The sequence below is a fragment of the Ceratotherium simum genome, chromosome 29 (assembly GCF_057802395.1).
Source record: "Ceratotherium simum simum isolate JZ-2026a chromosome 29, ASM5780239v1, whole genome shotgun sequence".
In the NCBI taxonomy this organism is placed as follows: Eukaryota; Metazoa; Chordata; class Mammalia; order Perissodactyla; family Rhinocerotidae; genus Ceratotherium; species Ceratotherium simum.
In genome coordinates, this window is record NC_141928.1 from 8,025,187 (window position 1) to 8,050,986 (window position 25,800).

The 25,800-nt window shown below is 52.3% G+C and overlaps 1 protein-coding gene across 3 annotated transcripts in view; it reads left to right on the forward strand.

Annotated features, from left to right (window-relative positions):
* The window catches only part of ZER1 (zyg-11 related cell cycle regulator), a 29,107-nt gene continuing 3,307 nt past the window's right edge, over nt 1-25,800 (forward strand). For 2 of the 3 annotated variants that reach the window (XM_004423541.3, XM_087418973.1), the window contains exons 1-15: nt 1-133; nt 11,332-11,583; nt 12,903-13,053; nt 13,243-13,679; nt 13,973-14,149; nt 14,985-15,099; nt 15,261-15,407; nt 15,779-15,952; nt 19,523-19,738; nt 20,474-20,515; nt 20,685-20,804; nt 21,484-21,599; nt 21,936-22,124; nt 23,134-23,231; nt 24,893-24,995. In XM_004423541.3, the coding sequence (XP_004423598.1) occupies nt 11,426-11,583; nt 12,903-13,053; nt 13,243-13,679; nt 13,973-14,149; nt 14,985-15,099; nt 15,261-15,407; nt 15,779-15,952; nt 19,523-19,738; nt 20,474-20,515; nt 20,685-20,804; nt 21,484-21,599; nt 21,936-22,124; nt 23,134-23,231; nt 24,893-24,995 (2,243 nt within the window). In that variant the 5' untranslated portion in view covers nt 1-133; nt 11,332-11,425. The remainder of the gene's footprint in view (nt 134-11,331; nt 11,584-12,902; nt 13,054-13,242; nt 13,680-13,972; nt 14,150-14,984; nt 15,100-15,260; nt 15,408-15,778; nt 15,953-19,522; nt 19,739-20,473; nt 20,516-20,684; nt 20,805-21,483; nt 21,600-21,935; nt 22,125-23,133; nt 23,232-24,892; nt 24,996-25,800) is intronic. The other variant, XM_014782227.2, reaches the window with a different exon arrangement.

Here is a 25,800-nt window from a genome sequence, read left to right on the forward strand (position 1 = left end):
GCCCGGGGTTTGTTGACAGCGGAGGCGGCGGCGGCTGCAGGCTCCGAGCCGTAGGAGCCGGATCGGGGGAGGGGCCGGGACCCGGAGCCAGCACCCGGCGGCCCTCAGCCCCGCCCGCGGCCCTAAGGGCAAGGTAACGGCCACCGGGTCCCCCCGGCGCGACCCCCTCCCGCCCGGGGCTCCCGTCTCCGGATCCCAAGCTCCGCCCCGCCGACCCCCGTCCCCCCAGACCCCGGCCCTAGCCCGATGAGAGCCCCTGCCTCCTCGGGCGCTCCGGCTCCCCCGGGCCGCATCCTCCGCTCCTCCTCGCCGAGGAAGCATCCCGTCCGCTCCCGGGGCCGGAGGATGTGTCTGCGTCCTCCGCCTTCCCCTCCTGCCTGCGGCGCTTCAGCATCGCCGCTGCAACCGCTTGCACAGGTCCATCTCGGCCAGTGGTGGGAGGGTTCCCTCCTCTACGCTGGTGCCAGGTCTGGGAAACGTGCCTGTAAAACTGAGCTCCCAGAAAGAAAATGACTCCCTGTCGGATGCCCCTACAAAATGGGGGATCGTGTAGGTCTGAAAGGGCCAGCCTCTGCCCCTCCTACCTGTTGGACGAGCTTAAGTTCCCCCAAAGCAGTGCTTAAAAGCTCAGGGACGGCTTGGATTCTGGATCTTCTCCCAAAAGGGATGACAGGGTGCAGGGAATCCAGCAGCGTGGGAAGGGGGTGGGATGGGGTTGCAACCAGAGGGCCAAGGGAGCCCAATAGGTGAGTTGAAAGTGAAACTGACTGTGCTGGCCACTGTAGCTCTGTGGCTGGAACTTGGCTTGACTGCTCTTTGGCCCAAGGAGTCCAGGATTTCCAGTCTTTGCCTGTGCCTGTCAGCGAGGTCGGTTCTTAAGGGGGAGAGGGATGCCTGGTGCCTCCACAGGAGAATCACCCCATAGGATTTTTGCCATGGAAGGTTTCTCTTCAGCGTTCAAACTGGTTAGAACGATCATTGAAGACAGCTTTGAAAAGGGTCACAGGAGGCTATACTTAGAGCAGAATGTGGTTGCCAGTGGTGAGGGATCTTTCTGTTTCAGTTCATTCATCCATTCAGCAAATAATAAACATAAGTGCCGTGGAGAGAAATAAGGCAAGAAGGGCCAATGACAGGGCTAGAGAGTGGGACCGCCTTTCTATAGAGGGTGATCAGAGAAGGTCTCTAATAAGGTGATATCTGAGCAGACTCCTGAAGGGAGCGAGGGAGCAAGCCGTGCAGCTCTCTGGAGGCAGAGCCTTCAACAGCAAGTGCAAAGGTCCTGAGGTAGTATACCTGATGATTTTAAGAAATAGCAAGAGGATAATAGGGCTGGAGCAGAGTGAAGGAGGGGAAGAGTGATTGACGAGGAAGTCAGAGAAGAGTGAGGACCAGATAATGGTGGGGAGAATGTCAGAGGCTTTTGTGTGATGCAGGGTCCCAGGGTGTCTAATAGGGTACCCTTTCAGAACTGTACTAACTTCAAGTGTCTGGTGGTTAGAGAAAATCTATATTTGTCTTAGATGACAAATGGCCATTGTGCTCTGGCCTGGCATTGTAAGTACCCTTTCTCCATCTTTGTAATGACCATTGATGGAATAAATACAAAAAGGACAGCCATAGAGCACTGTAGTTGAGTCAGGTCATGCTGCTGCCTCCTGGTTGTGAGAACTTGGGCAAGGGACTTTTTCCCATCTCAGTTTCCTCATCTGTAAAATGGAGTTGTTGGGCTAAATGGGAGATCATGCACTGAAGTGCTTAGCATGCTATTTGGCAAGTATTAAGTACTCAGTATGTAGCAGTCGTGATGATGGTGATGACAATGGCGATGGCAATGATGAGGAGGAGGAGGAACTGTTTGCATGTGTCCACCTCAAAGCCTTTCTTTTTAGCACCAGCTGGTGGTGTCACCAGCTCTGGCTGCCTCCTTGAGCCAGTCAAATTTTGGAGAACAGTGGGGGGGACAAAGTGGAAACTTGTTGTCACCTGTCAGTGGGAACGGTGGTTGCATATCCTACAGGGAGGATGGTAGCTTGGTCCTGGCTTTTTTCACACCAGTGGAAGGTGATGGGGGCTTTTTTTAAAGAGCCCAGCAAATCCCCATTCTCCCGCACAAAATAGACAAAATGATGGTGTGGAAGTAAATTTGACGTGGAGACAGGTTGAAAAGGGCAGTGTATGTTGGCCCTCGACATGTGGTTGGGGGCGTGTGGCTGATCTGCTGATGGAGATTGTTGATCCTAGAAGTGCCCAGCAGAGGCTGAGATCTTGCAGCCTGCCTTATAGGGAGTGGAACAATGGCTGATCTCCCTCCTCACCCTCCAAGCCTGGACTGTGTCATCAGGCCTGGGTCATAAGCTGAGCAGGGCAACAGGGCCAGAGGATTTGAAAATAAAGTCGGAGCATCTGACTCTGAAAAGTCAGAGTCTCAGCATCTAAGTAGATGCTGAGAGCCATCATGTTAGAGCAGGCTGTTGTGGACAGAACCTTGAACTAGCCAGTGGGGCCCTGGGTTCAAGCCCTGGCTCAGCTGCTGGCTCACTGTGTGAACTTGGGCAAGTCCCATCTCCTGTCTGGGCCTCAGTTTTCCTATCTGCACACTAACTCTGAAGGCTATTGGGAGGGTGACATGAGACACAGGTTGTGAAGGAATTTGGTGCACCCTAGCTCTCTGCAGAGGTAAAGAATGGCTCTTGTCGTCGTTAGCGTAGACATGTTTTGGGCAGAGGGCTTCAGTACCTCAGCGGTTCTTGCCTCCTGAAATGCGAGTTCAGAGACCCTGGTTGGGTCATCTATTTTGGGACCAACATCCTGTATCTGGTTCAATCACTGCAGCTGATTTTCCAGCTTTAGAAATGAGCCGAAGGGCCTCTCCAAGCATTATTCTTAGGAAATCACTCCATGATTGTTGGTTACCACCTTCTTGCCATTATTTCATGGCATCTCCTCAGTGACCCCCTGAGGTAGGTGCTGTTGACAAACATTGACAGGTAAGGACCCTGGTGAATGTTGAGGCTGGTAAATATTGCCTGAGGACCTCGTGGAGCTAAGGCTCCTTCTCCCACAACCAACCAGTCTCGCACTCACTGTGGCATGGAGACCCCATGGATCACACGCGTTCTCTGCCTCGGGAACCCTCTAGTCCTGTGGCCAAAAAATGATATATGGCCATAAGATGGTTCCCAGTGATACCCAGTCATCTGTGCTCAGTGCCCAAGGACACTCAGAGTTGTGAGGAGGCAGAGAGGGTTCATGCACAGAAGCAGGAGCTGAGGCTTGGAGAAACAGTTCCTGCCCAGAGCATAGGGGTAAAGAGAGCCAGGCACTTACTGAAGGACCTTGGGCAAGTCGTTACACATCTTTGAACCATAGTTTCTTCATCTGGAAAACAAAAGAATGTGTCCCTCATAGGTTATTTGTGGCTTCAATGAGAACATGCATGGAAAGCTCAAAATCCTGGGTCTTGCATTAATGAGTACATGTCAGTGTGTGCATATAGACCCATGTGTATGTACCTAGTCCATGGCAAATTACTTCACCACTCAGAGCCTCAGCTGCCTCATCTATAAGTGGTAGGTTATAATAACACCTTCCTTGGGTGGTGGTTGAGAGAATTAAATGGGTTAACGCATACTGAGTACTTAGCAGAGTTCTTGGAATATGGTGCTCAGAATAGGTGTGATCGTTAAGTTTAATTCCAACCGTAGAACCTAGGTAGCCCCAAGGCTCCTCTGCCTCCAGGTGGCACCAGTGAGTGGTTATGCATGGTCCTCCCTCATCCCATTTCCACGTCTTCCTAACGTCACCCACCCTGCAGATTAGTCTCTGCAGGCCAGCGACCCCCTGGGATGCCCTCTGATCCTCACCTGCACCGCTACCCCCTGGAAACCCCTGGCACTTGCCCTGACTCCCCTCACAGCAGCTCCCACCCCCAATGTCTGGCCTGTGATCCACTCCCTCCTGGAAAGCTTCCAGCCTCTGTAAATAGGGCGTTTGTTTGGGTTTTCCCCCCAGCTCCTGGGTTAATATTTCACAGGGTGGGCGCTACTCCAAGGCTCAGAGCTTCTGGCTCCCCCAGCCTCTCTGTCAGCGGGGTGTCAGGACGCCAGCGGGTCCCATGCTCTTCCTCTGCACCTCAGTTTCTCTTTCCCCTCCATTGGATGGACGGAAGACCAAATGGTTTGGTGAGAATGATGGGTTTGGTTTAGGATCGCGTCCCACTCTTGTTAGTTGTGTGATTTCAGGCAAGCCTCAGTGTCTTCATCAAAAAACGGGGTAACAGTCTCTACCTCGTGGTGCTATAGTGAGGTGACACGGGCAAAGCAAACCTTTATTCTGTTATGTGCCTAGCACAGGCGGGGCACCGAGGATGCAGGAGTGTGTGAGTGGAAAGGGTTGCTGTCCGCCTAGAGCTCCCAGGCTAGGGGAGGGGTCGTTAGAGAAATTGTTAAACAAATGATGAATTAACTACAAGTCCAGGGTCCCGGGGCCTGTCGTTTGTTGGTTGAATAAGGAACTGTGTAAAGTGAAGCCCGTAAGGAGCTCAGCGTCACGTCTGGAAGCAACTACCCTGAAGGCTGCTGTGGCTGCCATTGTTGCTCTCTGTCTCTTCTCTCTCCACTGCTCCGCCTCCTCCCCTCCCCCAGATGTCATAAGCTCCTAAGGGATCCAATTTTAAAGAACCTGCAAGAGAAGGGATGGAGAGAGACACAGGGTTCTTCTCAGCGTGTGATGCCCTGTCATCCTCAGAGCTCCTCTGTCCCACATGCCTGAATCCAAGATGGCCAGTGCCGGCCTCGAGAACGAGGAGCCCTACGGGGTGGCAGTGGGGTGGGTGGAGATGGCTGCCTCCAGTGGGCGCCAGGCCTGCAGCTGGATGGGGCACAAGTGGCAGGGCACTCCTGCCCCCCAGGCCTCTCAGCCTTGCTGCCAAGATGAGGACAGCTCTTTCCTCCTCCAGCTCACCCAACCCCAAGCCGCAGGGTCGGCACTACCAGTGGGTGGTTAGCAGATGGTGCCATCTGCCTGGTTTGTCTTTTGGGGGCTTTTGGTGACTTTGATGGCTGACAAGGTGGTGTTTCTTCCACCTGGAGAGCAGGGTTAGGGCAGAGCGGTGCCCTGGTGACTGGGCTCGACCTGCAGAAGAGGCAAAGCCCCTGGGGCCTGTCTCATTCAGAGTGGTGAGGGTTCCTCTGCAGCCACTGGGTGCCTGGCACTGTCGTGGGCACAGCGGGCATGCCTTGCCTCCCGGGTTCCACACGTGGCACAGCCTGCGAGTCCCTCCCGTCCCTTCCACAGGCGTATGTTGAAAGCCTACAATGTGTCAGGCCCACATAGGTGTTCAGCCCTTCCTTTGTTTAGCAAACGCTGGTGGAGTTGGGCCCGTGGTGCCAACGCCCCGCACCCTCTGTCCTTTCAGCCTGTGCACATCTCTTCCTTCTTCCTGGAACGCCTTTCCCTTCTCTCCCCACCACCAGAGTGAACTATGACTCATCTTTTGAGCCACAGCGAAATGTCACTTCCAAGGAAGCCTGCCCTGCTCCCCAGTCCAGGGCAGGTCCCTGGCGTAGACACCCACAGCCCCAGGTACCTCCCTCCCCTTCAGAACACTGCTCCCGGTTATGTGGCATGGGCTCATGTGCTTCTTAGGCGCATGTCTGTCTCCCTCCAGAGCCAGTGAGCTCCACGAGGACAAAGACCTTGTCTGGTTTTGCTCACCATTGGACCCACCGTGCTCAAGAAACAGTTACTGAGCGAGTAAATACACGGCCTGGGCTGAGCCCAGGGATGCGATACCAGACAAGACAGCCTGGTGCCTGCCCTCGTGGAGCTGGCCGCCTGGCCAGGAAGCTGGACCAGTAAACCAGCACTGGTACAAAGTGTTAGTTGTCGTGCTAGGGCCTGTGGGGCACACGGCAGGCACGCCGTGGTAGGTCGGGGAAGGCTTCCCAGAGAAAGTGACATTGACACTGAGGCCTGAGGGTGCGTAGGCATCAGCTAAGTAAAGAGGAGAGTTCAAAGGTGGTGTGGGCTGGAATGGTTGGGGAATGCTTCCCGGAGGAGGGACATGAATGTATTTTGGGGGCGGGAGCAGTATTTCGAGTAGAAAGTGGAATAATTAGTTAGATTTGGATGGTCTCAGTTGAAAGAAAACAGACTGAGCAAAGGTCTGAAGGTGACCTGTGTTTCTGGCCTATTGCCAGTACAACAAAGGAGGCCCGGCCGGCTGGGGTTGGGGTCACTGGGCACCGAGCAGGCCAGAAAGCTGGATCTAATTCCGGAGGCCTTGAGATTGGACTTACCGGTTTCCAGCGGGATGCGTCTCCTTACCGGCGGTGCTCCCTCTGGCTCCGGCTTCCCAGCCAAGAGAGGCTGCTGGGCTCTTGAAGATCTGACAGTGGGTGAAGGCAAAGGAAGGCCATGCCCAGGGCCCTGGCAGCCTGTTTACTGTGCTTTCCCTCAACGGTGTCGCGTAGCCAGTGGGGCAGCTGTCACAATGGGCCTCGTGGTGGGAGACCCGGGCCTGGAGCTGGGTAGGAACAGACCCTGCTCTGTTTGGGGACCAGGGCAGGTGAGGTAGGAGAAGGGGATGATAGTGATGATGATGATGATAATGGCTGCTTTTTTTGAGCGGTGACTCCGTGCCAGGCACCACGCTAAGCCCTTTCTGTGTCATTGCACGTTATCTTCACACAGCACTCGCTGTTTTAGAGAAGAACCTAGGCGCAGAGAGGTGCAGACACTTGCCGCAGTTCACCTGCCCCTAAGCAGCGGGCCTGAGACTCGAAGCTGGTCGGCCTGACTCCAGAGCTCTGAGGGCGTGGCCACTAGTAAGTTGTGGTGCCAGAACTAGAACTGGCGATTCCACAGGGCACAGCGCTCTGTGGCCGCCCGCTGGATTTCCCAAGCAGCCTGGAAGGCTCAGATTTGGGTGTGGAGGCTCCAAGAAGCCAGGGGAAATGCTGGGCCCTAAACTCCTTCAGAACCCTCCAAGAGATGATGTGATGGAGTCCAGGGGACCAGGTTCAAGTTCTGATTTGGACAGAATGGCCTCTCTCTCTGAGCTTGAGTTTCCTCATCTGTAGAATGGGATCATAACCCCCATTTATTGTGGACTTGGTCATATCAAGCCTGAGACGAAGCATTTTCCCGACATCTCATTTACTCCAATTATTATTGGATTATTATCCCCATTTTCCAGATGAGGAAACTGAGGTCCAGAAAGGTTAAGTATTTTACCCATGAATTGTGGGACCGAGTTGAAACACACACAGATCAGTCTGACCACAGAGCCTGTACTTAAAAAAAAAAAAAATTTACTGAAGTATAACATAAATAGAGAAAGGCCCCCAGAGCGTGCGTGGACAGTTTGATGACTGTCCACAGGTGACCACACCTGTCCCAGCACTGCCAGAGGCCCCCTGCCACTCTCTAATCACTGCCTTCGGCAGAGGTAGTCACTGCCCTGCCTTCTTTTTATTTATTTATTTATTTTTTTATTTTTTCCCCCCAAAGCCCCAGTAGATAGTTGTATGTCATAGTTGCACATCCTTCTAGTTGCTGTATGTGGGACATGGCCTCAGCATGGCGGGAGAAGCGGTGCCTCGGTGCGCGCCCGGGATCCGAACCCCCAGCCGCCAGTAGCGGAGCACGCGCACTTAACCGCTAAGCCACAGGGCCGGCCCCTGCCTTGCCTTCTAACACCAGAGATTCGTTTTGCCTGTTTCCCCCCTTTCTGCTGTAGACTCTGGTAGGAAACTGGTTTGCAGTTCATTCCTGACTGTCCTCGGTTCTGTAGATGGTTGATTGTTTTCTATCTTGTTCACTCAATTTGAATGTGAAGGTTGTGGTGTCATTCTCTGATAACCACTTACCGTAGCTGAGGATGCTCGTCACTTAACTGAACCCCGAATCCCTTCTGAACGTGGGCCTCTTTGGGGTCCAGGCCATTTTCTTAACTTTTTATTGAATTATAATATACATTTTTGTGCGTGTGTATGAGGAAGATTAGCCCTGAGCTAACATCTGTTGCCAATCTTTCTCTTTTTGCTGAGGAAGATTGGCCCTGGGCTAACATCCGTGCCCATCTTCCTCTACTTTATATGGGACGCCTGCCACAGCATGGCTTGATAAGTGGTGCGTAGGTCCACGCCTGGGATCTGAACCTGTGAACCCCAGGCCGCCGAAGCGGAGTGTGCGAACTTAACCACTATGCCACCAGGCCAGCCCTGTATAATATACATTTTTAAAAGTGGACACATCGGGCCGGCACCGTGTCTTAGCGGTTAAGTGCGCGCGCTCCGCTACTGGCGGCCCAAGTTCGGATCCCGGGCGTGCACCGATGCACCGCTTCTCCGGCCATGCTGAGGCCGCGTCCCACATACAGCAACTAGAAGGATGTGCAACTATGACATACAACTATCTACTGGGGCTTTGGGGGAAAAAAAGGAGGAGGATTGGCAATAGATGTTAGCGCAGAGCTGGTCTTCCTCTGCAAAAAAAAAGAGGAGAAATTGCATGGATGTTAGCTCAGGGCTGATCTTCCTCACACACACACACAAAAAAAGTGCACACATCATGATAAACAGCTCCCTGAATTGTCACAAAGCGAACACACCTGTATGTCCAGCACTCAGATAAGGACTAGAAGCTTCTCAGCACCCCGCCAAACCCCCAAAGTAACCACAGTCCTGACTTCTACCACCACAGATTGGATCTTCCTGTTTTTTAACTTAATGGAGTAAAACATAAATGGATTCCTATGGTATATGAATACATACTCTCTTGTCTCTGGCTTCTTTCACTAAACATTGTGAATGTCAGCGTCAGGGGTCATCCGAGCTATTGTGTCATCAGTGGTTTGTGCAGAAGGTTCTCACTGCCGTGTAGTATTTCCTTGGAGAGAATACCGTAATTATTCATTCTACTGTCAGTGAACAGTCAGGTTCTTTTCTGTTCTGGGCTATTATGAATAGTGCTGCTGTGAACATTCTGGTCTGTGTCTTCTGGTGAACATTTACGTGTGCATCTCTGTTGGGTGTACCTAGGAGTGGAATTGCTGAGTGTTGAACATGTGTGTGTTCAGCTTTAGTAGAGAGTGTCACACAATGTTCCAGTTACACTCCCAGTTCACACCAATTTACACTCCCACCAGCAGTGTGAGTGATATCCCGTTGTTCCATACCTTCACTCTCACACAGGCTTGAGGTTGCCTGTGGTGTTGTTATTTTCAACTGAGCTACTCTCGTGGGTGGGAAATGGTATCTCATTGTGGTTCCACTGGTGCTGACGAAGCTGAGCCTTTTCCACAGTTTATTGCCCGTTTCCATCTCCTTTATGAAATGCCTACTCAAGTCTTCTGCCCATTTTTTAATTGGATGATATGTCCTTTTTTAAAACACTGATTTGTAGAAGTCGTTTATATATTCTGAATACGAGTCCTTTGTTGGATATATGCTTGAAAATACCTTCTCCTAGTCTGTGGCTTGCCCTTTCTCTTTCCTAATGATATTTTTTGATGAAAAGAGTCTTAAATTTTGAGGCAGTCCAATTTATCAGTTTCTCTTTATGGTTTGAATTTTTTTGTGACCTATTGAAGGAATTATTGCATACTCTAAAGTCGTGAAGGTATACTCCTGTTTTCTTCTAGAAACCTTATTGTTTTACCTTCCACATATAGGTCTGTGGTCCATCTCAAATTAATTTTTATGCATGTCTGAACAGAAGTTTCTTCACTTCAATGCAAATCAGTTTATCTTTTTTTCCCCTTAAGAGTCCTATTTAAGAAATTTTTACCTCCCTCAAGGTCATGAAGATAGTAGGAGACTTCACCTTTGTGTGTGTGTGTGTGTGTGTGTGTGTGTGTGTGTGTGAGGAAGATTAGCCCTTAGCTAACATCCTTTCCCAATCTTCCTCCTGTTTTGCTTGAGGAAGACAAGCCCAGGGCCAGTCTTCCTCTATTGTGTATGTGGGATGCCTCCACAGCGTGGCTGATGAGTGGAGTAGGTCCACGCCCAGGATCCAAACCTACAAACCTAGGCCTCTGAAGCGGAGCAAGTGGAACTTTTAACCACTCAGCCACGGGGCCAACCCGAGACTTCACTTTTTTGATAACAGTTTTATTGAGCTATAATTTTTTTGCGTGTGAGGAAGATCAGCCCTGAGCTAACATCCATGCCAATCCTCCTCTTTTTGCTGAAGAAGACCGGCTCTGAGCTAACATCCGTGCCCATCTTCCTCCACTTTATGTGGGACGCCGCCACAGCATGGCTTGACAAGCGGTGCATCGGTGCGCACCCGGGATCCGAACCCTGGCTGCCAGCAGCAGAGTGCGCACACTTAACCGCTATGCCACGGGGCTGGCCCCTGTTAAGCTATAATTTCTGTACCATACAGTTCACCCATTTAAAGTAGATAGTTCATTGGTTTTTAGTATATTCACAGTTGTGCAACCATCACCACAATCAACTTTAGAACATTTTCATCACCCTAAAAAGAAACCCCATACCCATTAACAGTCACTCCCCAATTCCCCCCAACCTCCCAGTCCTAGGCAACCACCAATTTACTTCTCCTTCTATAGGGTTGCCTCTTCTGGATAGACATTTCATGTAAATTAAATCATACAATATGTGGCCTGTCATGACTGGTTTCTTTCACTTAGCACCGTGTTTTCAAGGTCCAGTGTTGTAGTGTGGATCAGTACTTCACTCCTTTCATGGCTGAATAATATTCCACTGTGTGGATAGACCATTTTTGTTTATCTATTCATCAGTTGGTGGACATTTGTGTTGTTTCCACTTTTTGGCTCTTATGAATAATACCACTATGAACATTGATGTACAACTTTTTATGTAGACGTATATTTTAATTTCTCTTGGGAAGAGCCTTCGTTCTGAATCTTTTATAGTGAGATTTGGTTATAACATCTCCATAAAGCCCTGGCACATGCTAACTGTTCAAACAGTGACAGCTCTATACAGGCTAGGTTAGGCAGCAAGGGACACCCCAATGTAGCTGTTAATGAAAGCCGTTATTGTCCCCACCCCACCCAAGCACTGGGTCCCCAGCACACGTCTGCCCACAGACATTGTGAAGGCACAGAAATGCTTGGACGAGGCCCCCTGCTGTTTGCAGGTTAAATCACGCACAGATGGTGGCACAGGAGAGGGGCAGGGAAGGAGTCAGGAGTCCTGGGGCCTGGCCCTGCCAAGCTGCTCATTTGAGTGTGACATCCGGGGCCTCAGTTTCCCTACTCAGAGAGTGGACATAGGGCAGCTGATGGTTCTGGCCCTTATGTGTGGCTCACTTAGCTTCTTTCCCATTCCCCAGGCTGTGGCTCTGCCAATGACCCTGTGAGTATTGGAGAGTCACCATTGCCCCTGGGGGCCCCTGTCCTGGAGTGGCCCACCTGCCTGCCCCCAGCATGGCGTCCGACACTCCCGAGTCCCTGATGGCCCTGTGCACCGACTTCTGCCTGCGCAACCTGGATGGCACCTTGGGCTACCTGCTGGACAAGGAGACTCTGCGGCTACATCCAGACATCTTCCTGCCCAGCGAGATCTGTGACCGGCTCGTCAATGAGTGAGCAGGCCTGGGGCTGGGGCAGGGGTGCAAGTCTTAGATGAGAGTGTGTGGAGAGATTGGGACCATCATATGTGCGCCACGGGGGTGTGGCTGTGGATATGTATGTGTGAGAGGGTGTGCATGCACATGGATGTCCTTGGGTGCAGGACACTACTGGTGTATCCGTAACTGTAAAGGTCTATGTGTGTGTGTTAGTATATGTGTGGAGGGGTGTGCCCGTGGAGGAATGGGTGTTTGTACACACTTGGGCTTCTGCATCACAGAGAGTGTTTGAGTGTGAAACCACAGGTGTGCATTACACTTATAAGAGAGTATGGAAACCTGCATATACGTGAAGGAGTTATGTGCTTTCCTGTGTGTGTGTGCATGCATGCCTGTGCCTATGAACACGTGTCTGTGTGTGAACATGGGCACATAGAGGTCTATGCACCAGTGCCCAAATAATGGATCCATAACCAGGGATCTAATCATTCATAAAATCTTCATGCAGTCCCTCCAAGGCACTCCCCACTAATAGGGGCTCCTAGAAGTATGAGATGCGTTCACTGACAGCTGGGAGTTCAGTCTAGATGCCCAGAAGGGGAATTGTTAGACCAGACAGTTGCAAGTAAAAGTGGGAACCTGTATGTACCCTGAGGACAGAGCCCAACTTATAATAATGTTCTGAGCATCTAGTGTGGGTCAGGCACTAGGCTGGACACTTTGCAGACCAGAGTTATATCCATTTTACAGATGAAGAAACTGAGGTCCGGGGAAGTTTAGTTACATGTATGAAGTTGCCAGGTGGTGAACAGCCGTGCCAGGATTTAGATTCCAGAGTGTTTGGCTCCAAGGCCTTTTCCACCAGTCCAGGGTTCTCACCTGAGCGGGTATCTCAACGGGGGTTTATTGAGTGCTTGCCCTGTACCCAGCTGGGAGCTCCAAATCCCTTGGCTTAATCTTCCTGTTGGAAAGGGTCCTGGGAGGGGCTGATCAAGGAAGCCGAAGCTGGCTTGAAGAAGACGAGGCGTGCAGACGAGTGTGTTTGTTGGAGGTGTGTCCACGGGTCTGTGGGGGGCTTGGGATTTGCTGTTGATAAGAGGAGCTTCATCAGCAGGAGGGCTACCTTTGGGGTCCTGGTTCCCAGGGCTGCCGTTAATCTCACCTGTTGGGTGGTTAGGGTCCAACCAGGTAGTGTGAGGAGGAGGAAGAGGAGACGGAGTTGCTGCCGGGGTGATCAGAGAAGGCTTCAGGGAGGGCAAGGCTTATGCTGGGCTTTGAAGGGAGGAGGAGAGTCCCTGTGCCCCTCCCCTGAGCCAGGCTTTCTTCCCACCCAGGTACGTGGAGCTGGTCAACGCCGCCTGCAACTTTGAGCCGCACGAGAGCTTCTTCAGCCTCTTCTCGGACCCCCGCAGCACCCGCCTCACCCGTATCCACCTCCGCGAGGACCTGGTGCAGGACCAGGACCTGGAAGCCATTCGCAAGCAGGTGAGACCTGCGTTGCCAGGCACCGGGGATGGCTGTGGGGAGGGCCGCTCACCTCCAGCACGAGAATCCCAAGGCGCCTCCAGTGCTCCCCTCATTGTGCACACCCCTCCCCAGGCCCGCCTGTAGCCCAGGGCCAGGCCTGGGGCAGGGCGTGGCCGCTGGGGTTGATGGAACCGTGCCTGCTCCCAGGACCTGGTGGAGCTGTACCTGACCAACTGCGAGAAGCTGTCCGCGAAGAGCCTGCAGACGCTACGGAGCTTCAGCCACACCCTGGTGTCCCTGAGCCTCTTTGGCTGTGCAAACATTTTCTACGAGGAGGAGAACCCGGGGGGCTGTGAGGACGAGTGCCTCGTCAACCCCACCTGCCAGGTGCTGGTCAAAGACTTCACCTTCGAGGGCTTTAGCCGCCTCCGCTGCCTCAACTTGGGCCGCATGATCGACGGGGTCCCCGTGGAGTCCCTGCTGCGGCCGCTCAACTCACTGGCCGCCTTGGACCTCTCAGGCATTCAGACAAGTGACGCGGCCTTCCTAACTCAGTGGAAAGACAGCCTGGTGTCCCTCGTGCTCTACAACATGGACCTGTCGGACGAGCACATCCGTGTCATCGTCCAGCTGCACAAGCTGCGGTGAGCCTGGCCCAGAGCTCGCTGGGGCGGGGTGGGGAGGTGGGTGTGGTCAGTCCCAGGAAGGTCCTGAGCCCCCAGCCAGGCAGAAGGCGGGGATGAAGAGACAGCCCCGCTCCCTATGCCCAGTGTTTCAGCTGGGTCCGGGCACCTGAGTCCCAGCAGCATTTCCCCGGAAGCCCTCCAGCAGTTGTGGCAGGGATGGGCCCCCCCCCGCCGTGGCCTGAAGGAGCAGGAGTGCCCGAGGCAGCCCCAGCCTGTGTCCAGCTCCTGACCTGTGCTCCCCCAATCTCCAGACACCTGGACATCTCCCGAGACCGCCTCTCCAGCTACTACAAGTTCAAGCTGACTCGCAAGGTGCTGAGCCTCTTCGTGCAGAAGCTGGGGAACCTGATGTCCCTGGACATCTCTGGCCACATGATCCTGGAGAACTGCAGCATCTCCAAGATGGACGAGGAAGCAGGGCAGACCAGGTGGGGACTGCCCACCATGGTTGCCGGCGGGGTGTCACTCAACAAGCATTTACAAAGCGCCCCTCTGCCAAGTGCTGTGCTGGGTGCTGGAGATAAACGAACCAGGCCCTGCCCTCTCCAGGCTGTATGAGCTGGTGGGGCAGATAAGTCATTATTTGGGCTGTGGGAGGGGAAGCACAGAGCTCTGGGGTGCCCTGAGGATCAGGAAGGAGGAAGGAGCACAACTGGCATCCACGCTGTCCTGAAAGCTCATTCCGAGTTTGCCAGAGGAAGGGTTCTAGCAGAGGGAACAGCATGTGCCAAGTCTGCAAGGTACAAGTGCAAGGAGTGACTGGGAAATTACCACACTCAGACTGGCCAGAGACAGTGTGGCAGTGATAAGATGAGAACGGCAGTGTCTGCCTCTCGTTAGGTGTTGCAGAGATAGATTGTCCCTGGGTTGGTTGGTGAAGAGATCTTTTCACACCGATCTGGCTGTAACTGGCCGTGTGCCTTATCCCCAACCATCCTTAAGCGGGGTTTGGTTTATGGGCATGTCCCTTCATGATGGTTGGTGGAACCTAAAGTGACACATCCTCACTAGAATGGCAGATGGTATTTTCCAAAGATGGCTGCAATCACATCTCCTACCCCGCACGTTCTTCTACGGTGTGACCTTGCCACCCTTCCATCAAGAGGTAGGGTCCATGTCGCCTACCCTTAAAAAGAACAAAAAAAAGATGAGGCTAGAGGGCCCCGCGTAAGTCCTTCGCCACCCCAGGGAGAGGCTCTCCTTTGTGCTGACCCCAGGGCAGCCCGGACCCCAGGCCACTGACCCCAGCCCCTCTTCCCCCAGCATCGAGCCTTCCAAGAGCAGCATTATGCCTTTCCGGGCTCTGAAGAGGCCCCTGCAGTTCCTTGGGCTCTTCGAGACCTCCCTGTGCCGCCTCACGCACATTCCGGCCTACAAAGTGAGAGCGGGGAGCAGAGGGGTGGAACTGGGAGTCCCGGGAGAGGGGGGAGGGTGGGCTGGGGGCCCCAAGGTGTCTGCCCTAGGGCTGGAGACAGAGCTAGCCTCAGGGTCCCACCACTTGGCCTCTTCTGGGTTGTTCTGAGCATGTTCCATCCCCAGGTAAGTGGTGACAAAAATGAGGAGCAGGTGCTGAACGCCATCGAGGCCTACACGGAGCACAGGCCCGAGATCACCTCCCGAGCCATCAACCTGCTTTTTGACATCGCACGCATTGAGCGCTGCAACCAGCTCCTGCGGGCCCTGAAGGTCAGCCCTACCCCAGGGGGCCTCGGGCTCCTGTGCCTCCCCACCTGGAGGGTGCTGGACGTGGCTAAGCCGTGTCCTCAGAGCCCCTGCTCCTCCTTTGCACCCCGTCCTCATCCCCAGGACACCAGTCCTACCTCTCGAACCCCAGCCCCGCCCCATGGGGCCTGACTTGGTCCAGCACTGGCCTTGTCCCAGAACCGTGGCCCTGCCTCGTGTCTGCTCCCCAACCCCTACTTCTGCCCTCAGAGAGCAGGCTCAGGGCAAGCCCGCCCCAGAGCACCTGTCCAAGCGCCCTCGCAGAGCCGTAGGCCTGCCCCTGCACAACTTGAACAGGACTCACCAACCCGGGCCCGTACCCTGTCTTCACACAGCTGGTCATCACGGCCCTCAAGTGCCACAAGTATGACAAGAACATTCAAGTGACAGGCAGCGCTGCCCTCTTCTACCTGACCAATTCCGAGTACCGCTCAGAGCAGAGCGTGAAGCTGCGCCGGCAGGTCATCCAGGTGGTGCTGAATGGCATGGAATCCTACCAGGAGGTGACGGTGAGCCCCCACCCGCCACGGCCCCGCATGCTCTGGCCCAGCCACCCCTTTGCCTGCTCACTGTGTGTCACACGTCCCTCAGGGTGCCAGGCTTGCTCTCACCCTTTCTCACCTGGCTCTGTTCTGCCCCCCTGCCAACCCCTCTCTCCCATGGCATCACTCCCAGGCTCTGAGACCTGGCATTCAGGCCTGTCACCCGGTCCCACCAACCAGTCCCTCGCCCACTAACGCTCTCCACCCAGGGACGCTGTTCTCCTGCCTCTGGGCCTCTGCCCATGCTGACTCCTCGGCCCTTCTGCCCAGTAACACTCTGCTGGGGGGTGTTTTTTTCAATAGCTGCTTTTATTATAAAAGTAATAAAGATTTTTACTGTAGAAAAATTATAGGGCCGGCCCCGTGGCTTAGCGGTTAAGTGTGCACACTCTGCTGCTGGCAGCCCGGGTTCGGATCCTGGGTGCGCACCGACGCACTGCTTCTCCGGCCATGCTGAGGCCGCGTCTCACATATAGCAACTAGAAGGATGTGCAACTATGACATACAACTATCTACTGGGGCTTTGGGGGAAAAATAAATAAATAAAATTATTAAAAAAAAGAAAAATTATAATTACAAATATAAAGAAAAAAATCGGGCCGGTCCCATGGCTTAGCGGTTAAGTGTGCGTGCTCCACTACTGGCGGTCCTGGTTTGGATCCCGGGCGCGCACCGACGCACCGCTTCTCCGGCCATGCTGAGGCTGCGTCCCACGTACAGCAACTAGAAGGATGTGCAACTACGACATACAACTATCTACTGGGGCTTTGGGGGAAAAAAGGGAGGAGGGTTGGCAATAGATGTTAGCTCAGAGCCGGTCTTCCTCAGCAACAAGAGGAGGATTAGCATGGATGTTCGCTCAGGGCTGATCTTCCTCACCAAAAAAAAAAAAAAAAATCCATATTCCTACCACCCAGAGTTGCCACCATTAACATTGGATATTTGTTGTTCTGGATTTTAGTCTGTGCATATTTATTTAGTAAATGGGAGCATTCTTTGGGTACTATGTGTGTAACGTGGATTTTAATTTCAGCAGTGTCGTGGGAATGTGAACATCTCCCGTATCAACAAACATTTTTACCACAAAATTTTAAAAATAATGTTTCTGTTCTGATTACAAAAAAATGCCTAATGCTTAGAAAACAAATTCAGGTAATACGAAAGTGTATTAACTAGAAAGTGAGAGTTGTTTGCAATCCCAGCTCTCCTCCCCCAGAGAGCTGGCTTTAATGATTCAGTTTCATAACTGTAGGGGTCAGCGTGGTGTCAGCGTCCCCAGACAGGCCACCCTGGTGCCGACTCTGTGCTGGAGCTCAGAGCCCCATCCCCATGGGGGGGCAGGATGGAGCCCCCCGAATGCACGAGCTGTGGTTGCTGAATCAGCCCCCATGGCTGAACGTTTAGGTTGCTTTTCTATTCTTTGCTATTTCAAATAAGGCTTTGCTGACTATACTTAATTGATAATCCTGATAATACACGTCTAAAAGTAGAATTGCTGGGGCAGGGGGTATGTGTATTTTTGAAGCACTTGGTGTGTATTCTCGAAGTGTCCTCCAGAAAGCCTGTGGTGGGGACACAGCCTCTGCAGAGACAAAAAGGCCCACTTTCCCACCCCCTGCCAACTCTAGACTTGGGAGCAACTGTTTTTTCTACATTGAGATCGATTTTATAATCAGATAAAAGGGTGTCTTTTTTTTTTAATGAAAAAAATGCTAATTGAAGACTCCCAAACGAATTAATAAACTCTATCAAAGAAATGGAAATTAAAATAAGATATCACATTTCATCTCAGGAGATTGATGATACCCAGGGTTGACAAAGGTCGGGGGAAGAGCACTCTCACACACTTTCCACTGGTGTGGTGTGAATTGTGCAGTGTTTTTGGAGGGCAAATGGCAGAATCTGCCCAAAACTGTAAATGCGTCTATTTTTTGGCCTAGGTGTTCTACAATTAGAAATGTTCTTAGAGGAAAAAATATACATACATCCACCCTTTCTGATTAAATAGAAATCAGAGGAAACCAAAATGTTTTAGCAATAGAGGCCTGGAAGAATAACGGATGATCCCCCCACTGGACTGTCACAGTACATCTGTACATCCTAACGTGGAAAGACGTCCAGAATATTGACAAGTGAAGAGAAGTTTTAGACCAATGTGTATATCTTTTTTTGCCTCTCCTCTCCCCCAAATATATATTTGTATTTGCATGGTAGAAAAATCTAGAAAGATGTGCAGCAAACTTTTAACAGTGATTACTTCTGGGGAATGAAGTGGGGGACTTTAACTTTGTGCTCAGATAGTATTATTTGAACTTTTTACAGTTAGTGCTTTTATAATTTAAAATAAATTTTTTTCTCACGTTACAAAATATATGTATATTGGGGCGAGAGGCAAAGAATTAACCAAGGATGCTGTCCTCTAAATTACATAATTAATAAAGTATGGTGAACTTCCGATATCTAATGAGAAAGGATGGAAGGAAATTAAACTACGTGGAGCATGTGCTGAGAATACCATGAAAAAAAAAATCCTGGGGCCGGCCCTGTGGCATAGCGGTTAAGTGCGGCACTCCGCTGCTGGCGGCCCAGGTTCGGATCCTGGGCGTGCACCAACGCACGGCTTATCAGGCATGCTGTGGCTGTGGCGGCATCCCACATAAAGTGGAGGAAGATGGGCACGGATGTTAGCTCAGGGCCAGTCTTCCTCAGCAAAAAGAGGAGGATTGGCATGGATGGTAGCTCAGGGCTGATCTTCCTCACACACACACAAAAGAAATCCTGCAGACAATGCAAAGAGCGATGGAGGATGTGGAGCAGCTGGAGCTGTCCACACTGCTGGTGGGAGCCACTTTGGACCACAGTCTGGTGTTACCCAGCAAAGTTGAAGATATGCACACCTCGTGACCCAGAAGCTCCACCCCCACGTGTGTGCCCTAGACAAGCCCGAGCACATGGACACCAGGATGCGTGTACAAGACATTGTTTGAAGTAGCCAAACATTGCAATCCACCCAAACATCCACCAGCAGTGGAATAGATGCATAAATTGGAATACTATACTGCAAAGAAAAATGAATGCGTTTCAGCTAGTTATAAAAATGTGGTTGATCTTGCAAACCTATGTTTGAACAAAAAGAAGCAAGATGCTAGAGAACCTTCTGACGAGGAAAGCAGGGATGGTGGTTATCTCTAGTGGAGAGAGGGGCTTATGATCAGGAAGGGTCATGTGGGGACTTCTGGGTGCTGGCAATATTCTATTTCTTGACCTAGGTGGTGATCACATGGTTGTTGAAAAGCTTATTTGCTTTATAGTTATTTGTAAAACTATACATTTGTGTTTTATGCACTGTTCTGTATGAATATGATATTTCACAGGGCTTTTTTAATGTTAAAAAAAAAAAGCCCTGTAGTCTCCTCTGCCAGAAAGCCTTCCTGGACCACCACAGCTCTGGGTGATCTCACACCTCTAGAGAGCCCCTCAAGTCCAGCTCCCGTGTCTGACCCTGACTCTGTCCGCTTGTCTCCCGTCCTGGCCCAGGTCCAGCGGAACTGCTGCCTGACCCTCTGCAACTTCAGCATCCCCGAAGAGCTGGAATTCCAGTACCGCCGGGTCAACGAGCTCCTGCTCAGCATCCTCAACCCCACACGGCAGGACGAGTCCATCCAGCGCATTGCTGTGCACCTGTGCAACGCCCTGGTCTGTCAGGTGGACAATGACCACAAGGAGGCCGTGGGCAAGATGGGTTTTGTTGTGGTGCGTGTGGGCGGGCTGCCCCTCCCTTCCTTCCTCCCTCCCTCTTCCATAGCCACTGCTGCATGAAGGATTTAGGCTAGACCAAAAGATGCATTTCCTAACAGTGAATGTCGCTTACAACCCCTGTAGACTTCTTCCAGCTAGAACACTGTCAGCCTCTCCCAGCCCCTCCATTTGCCCATTAGGTCCCACTGTACCAGTCGCTCCTGCCTCCTCAGACCAGATGCCCCTGTTATGTCTTCCCACCTGGGATTAAATAAGTATCTGAGGGACTGTCTGTTTAATGTCGGCCTTTTAATGAACTCCACAGAGAAAGACGCCATGCTTGTCCCTTCCGTGGTTACATCCCCAGTACTCCCTAGCTTAGGGCCTGGTGCATGGTAGGGAGATAATACCTGTCTGCTGCAGAAAGGAAGGAGAGAATGAGGAAGGAGCATCCAGTCTCCTCCTTTCGTTTTATCTCTGGGGAGGCTGAAGCCCACAGAAGGGGAGGCCATGTCCAAAGCCACACAGGGAGTCAGGGTCGAGCCAGGACAGGCACCCAGGCCTCCCGAAGCCAAGTACCAAGTCTATGGGTTGCGCTTCTTCAGCCTCCCACGTAGACAGGCAGATTTGGTCTTGTCAGGCTGTAGTAGCCAGGAATGGAATTGCTGATTCTCCTCTCTCCATCTCGCTCCTCGGGGGCCATGGTAGCTCTGGAGCCCTGGCCCCTCAAGTCCTCCTCTCTGCCCGCAGACCATGCTGAAGCTGATTCAGAAGAAGCTGCTGGACAAGACAGTAAGTCGAGTCTTCACAGAGCCACTCTGCCCCTCCTCCAGCCCGAGAGGGGACTGGTTTGCCCCTGGGGGGTGTCCATATTTTGTCAGGGGCCCCCTCACCCCATGCCAGGAGCGTGCGGGGCCCACCCAGGGAAGCCCATGCTGCCCCTGAGCCCTGCCTCCCTCAGTGTGACCAGGTGATGGAGTTCTCCTGGAGCGCCCTGTGGAACATCACGGACGAGACGCCCGACAACTGCAAGATGTTCCTCAACTTCAATGGCATGAAGCTCTTCCTGGACTGCCTGAAGGTAGAGCCCCTCTCCGGCCGCGGCAGCCTCTGTGACCACCCACACAGGCACCAGCCAAAGCCGTCAGGAACCCCTCGCCCCGTGGTTCCCCTGGAAGGGCAGCGGGGGCCAACTCAAGGCCCGCCAACCCAGGATTTGCTGCTAACAGCTCCAGAGACCTTCCTGACCCAGACGGCCTGGCTGGGCCCTCTCTTAGAGCGCCCCCTCCAAGGGAAAACCCAGCCCCGTCCTTCTCAGCAGTGATTGCTCAGACTGCCCACAGTCTGGCTGGGGTCCACTGGGATATCAGCAGGACACAATTCTGACCAGCAGGATGGCCTGTTCATCCTAAAATTTATCCTTTATTTTCTTGCTCCAGTTTCTAAGAGGATTCCTTTAAACTAATATTTTGAGCTTTGCTGAATACAACCAGGTTTGTCCCATTCATAATTTTATAGATCAGATCCCCACTCAGCCTTTGATTTTGTGGCAAGGAGGCCCACCATTTTAATCCCTTATAATGTGTACCCAGTGCTGTCTTCTAATATTAGGTGTACTAGAGGGTAGGGTGGCAGCATATTGCACCTTTTCTTGTCTAGTTGGAATGGCCAGACAGATGCTCATAAAGCTTCTAGGTTAACAGTACCAGGCACTAATCAAATGCTAATTGATGTGGCCCCAATGGCTTTCATTTTGCCAGGAATTCCCAGAGAAGCAGGAACTGCATCGGAATATGCTGGGACTCTTGGGGAACGTGGCAGAGGTGAAGGAGCTGCGGCCTCAGCTTATGACTTCCCAATTCATCAGTGTCTTCAGGTTGGTACTTCTCTCCTTTCCCTTTTTGCCTTGACTGCCAGGCTGCTCAGAGCTCTAGTCTGTGCTCAGTTGCAGCAACTGCTCTTAGCCTAGGTTTCTGTTATAAATGTTGCCTTCCCTCTATAATGTGGTTTCTTATTCTTTCAGCCCTCCATAAATAGCCCTCTGGTAGCTAGTATTTCTTATCTTAAGCAACCTCAAATCCCTCTTAGAAGTCATCTGGGTATGGATAATAAGTGATAAAGAAATCTGGCATCTGGTTTGTAAGCTGGGGTCCAGCAGGTATCTAAACAGGGACTTGGGGAATAGGACTCCATGTTTCTCTTTTCTTGGCAGCAACCTGCTGGAGAGCAAGGCCGACGGGATTGAGGTTTCCTACAATGCCTGCGGCGTCCTCTCCCACATCATGTTCGATGGGCCCGAGGCCTGGGGCATCTGTGAGCCACAGCGGGAGGAGGTGGAGGAGCGCATGTGGGCCGCCATCCAGAGCTGGGACATCAACTCCCGGAGAAACATCAATTACAGGTGTGCGGTGGGGAGGGGGTCAGTGCTGGACAGGACGCGCATCCCCAGCAAGGTCTGGTCAGAGCTTCTCGCCCTTCTGCTCATCCTCTGTCGGGTCTTGCTTGTTGAGGAACAGTCCATACACAGCCCAGAGCAGAAAGGCACACGACGTAGCTCTACCGCTTGGTGCCTGTTCCACGCACATCACACCTGTGCGTACCCCAAGCCTGCTGTTTACGAGCGTTTGCTACATGTTTGTGGAAAAAAAGGAGAAAATACAGCCACACAATAGGAAACAAGACAGAATCCATTCATCCCCTTGTTCCCTGAGAGAGAACCCCCGGAACATTCTGGTGTCTCCCCCTTCCAGCAGTTTTTCTGTGCACAGATTTACTTTCAGTCCAGTTGGCATCAAGTCTCACTATCTTGTGACTGAATTTCCAGCCACAAGCTTTGGGTCACCCTTATCATTTCATGACTGGGTCGCTCTGTGTGCTGGTGGGCCATCTTGTACTGATTGACACTGACCTGAAAACCCCTATTGGGAGGAACGGGCTCAAGCTGGTGGCTTTGCCGACACTCCGGTTACCGCTGGTCCCGAGGAGAGAGGAAGTGGACTCGCTGGCCCAGGGGCTTGCACATCGATGTTTCCAGCTTCTGGACCGTGACTCCAGATGCCTGTGGACAGCCGTTATACGATGTGCAGTCACACTTTCTTCTGCTTCCAGGGTCCTTCTCCCCCTCCCCCCAGTCTGGGTCTCTCCTCCTTGCTGAGGTCCCCAGTTTCTGCACCATGTGGTCTGTGTCCTTCCTGCCTCCCTTACATGTCCATGCTCTTCCCTGCTCTCACAAGGGAAAGCCGTTGTGGAGCTGAAGTGGGCTGAAGGGGCAGATGCCCCCGCATCCCCTGCGTGCCGCTGGCCTGCTCCTGGTTTGCCATAGGCCTTCAGGGAAGAGAAACCTCCAACAGGAGAAGATGCGCTCCCCCGACCCCCAGCATCAGAAGTGACCTTGATTTCTCTTCCTACAGGTCATTTGAGCCAATTCTTCGCCTGCTTCCCCAGGGCATCTCCCCCGTCAGCCAGCACTGGGCCACCTGGGCCCTATACAACCTCGTGTCTGTCTACCGTGAGTACCCACTCGTCCTTTGTTCAGACACAGGGACACGCACCAGCTGAAAGCAGACTTGCCCTCAGGGAGCTTATAATCCAGGCGGGGAGCGTTAAGAGAGCTGGCATCTGTGCCTCAGTGCACAGTCCTCCGCTTTCCAGCATCTGTGGGATGCCCAGCATAATGGCTGGCCCCCGCCTCATCCCCAGAAGAAGGCCTGGCAGGCGAGACGGCCCATCCAGAGTTCCCAGACAGCTTTCTTTGTGCTTCTTGCTTTTGTGCGCATGAACAGTCATAAATCCCCGTGCCTTCTGCAAGGCAGAGTAAGACCAACCCAAACAGAACCAACCCCTGAGGAAACAGACGTCCGAGAGAACAGAAGAGAGCCTTAAAACAGCTCTAACCTATTTCCTCAAAGAGAGTCCCCCCTCCCATAGAAGAGCCTGAACTGTCCCCGGCTTGGTGGCTTTGGGGAGAGGAGAGAGGGGGCAGCACTAGGAGTCTGATGGCAGACCAGGTTTGACCTCTAGTTCTCTCCCTTACTGCTCATGTGACCTCATGCAGGCTATTTAACCTCTCTGTGCCTCAATTTCCTCATCTTTAAAATGAGATAATAATAGCGCTTACCTCATAGAATTGCTGTGAAATAAAACATGTAAGATGCTTACAGCAGTGTTTGGCACATACCAGCTGTTCAACACGCGTTAGCCTTTTTTAGCGTTACTTGAGGTTAGTCTTACTAAAAAGTAGCACCTTACCTCAAAGAGCCAGCATAGCACGGAGGAAAGAGCCCAGAGCTGGGACTCCCTTGGACAAGCCTCTGGAGGGACTTTGGATGAATGACTTCATCTCGCTGAGCCTCAGTTCTTTCATCTGTGAAATGGAGATGATGAAAATAGCTCCTTCTCCATAGAGGTGCAGGAGGTCCGTTGAAATGCCCTGTTCTCCCTGGAGTATAAAGCCCTGGGTACGAGCACTAGAAGGTTTTTTGTTGGCGTGAACCATGAAACCACCCAACAGGAAGGCATAGTGGCTCCAACCTGGCTGGTCACCAGAATCACCTGGTGGTATTTTGTTAAAAATACAAATAAATAGGGGGCCAGCCTGATGGCGTAGTGGTTAAGTGCGCCCGCTCCACTTCGGCGGCCCAGGGTTCACAGGTTTGGATCCTGGGTGCGGACAGACGCACCACTTGTCAAGCCATGCTGTGACGGCATCCCACATAAAGTACAGGAAGATGGGCACGGATGTTAGCCCAGGGCCAGTCTTCATCAGCAAAAAAAATAAATAAATAAATAATACAAATAAATATGGGTTCCTGGATCTGTTGAATCAGAATCCAAGGGCAGGGCTTAGTAATCTGTATTTTTACAAAAACTTCTCAGAGAATAGAAACCACTGGTTTGGGAGATATTTTCCATAGGGTGAGCTCTGGAAAAAGTGAGACTGCATACCAAAGTGGGAAAGAGCTTTTTGCAAGGACTCACCCCTTGCTTCCCCCAGGTGGACTCTGGCACTGGGGGCCATGGCTCCTCCCCGGATGCAGCAGGGCCCTCTCCCAGGCCTGCATGTTTATCCTCCCCTCTAGGAGGGCAGTCCTCGCAGCAAGGGTGGGTTGCTGGGCCTCAGGATGAGAGATGACCCACTGTGATCACCTTCTGTCTGCCCCTACCCCACAGCGGACAAGTACTGCCCCCTGCTGATCAAAGAAGGTGGGATGCCCCTTCTGAGGGACATGATCAAGATGTCGACCGCACGGCAAGAGACTAAGGAAATGGCCCGGTAAGAGACAGGCAGTGGTTCTGCTTGGAGCCTTGATTTGGGGGAGTGAGGGACGCAGCGGGGGCCCTCTGGTGGTTAGGAGTGGCTGAAATTCGGAGTTGAGTGTGGAGGTGGACAGCTTACTGGTGTCCAGCTGGGGCCTCCCTCAGTGTCGTTTCCACCGCAATGTGGTCAGAAACCAGATGATCAGGCTCGAAGGGAGCATCATTGCCCTCATTTGTAAGCTTCATTTTCTTTTATTCCTAACAAATTCCATCCTCTCATCACTGGACATTAGCAAGTCAGGTCAGAATTTTTCATTTTTTTTTTTTTAATTTTTATTTATTTTTCCCCCAAAGCCCCAGTAGATAGTTCTATGTCATAGCTGCACATCCTTCTAGTTGCTGTAGGTGGGACGCGGCCTCAGCATGGCCGGAGAAGCAGTGCGTCGGTGTGTGCCCAGGATCCGAACCTGGGCCACCAGTAGCGGAGCGTGCGCACTTAACCGCTAAGCCACCGGGCCGGCCCAGAATTTTTCATTATTTTTGGCCGAAGACATTCCAGCTAAAGAGAGGACACAGTGTGGTAAATAAAGTACATTCCAGAAATCAGGCGGGGCAGGGCACCAATAAGTTTCTGATGTGAAGGCCCCAGACACAACAGGCTTTCACTACAGTGTCTGAAATCTCAGTGGCTCTGACCCCGCCCGGATCAGCACAGGAGAGACTCTCAGGGACGATCCACGTCACCATCAGCATTAATGACCTTGCTGCTCCTGGATCCATTCTAGAAGGGACTGTAGTTAAGTTTACCCCAGATCCTTACA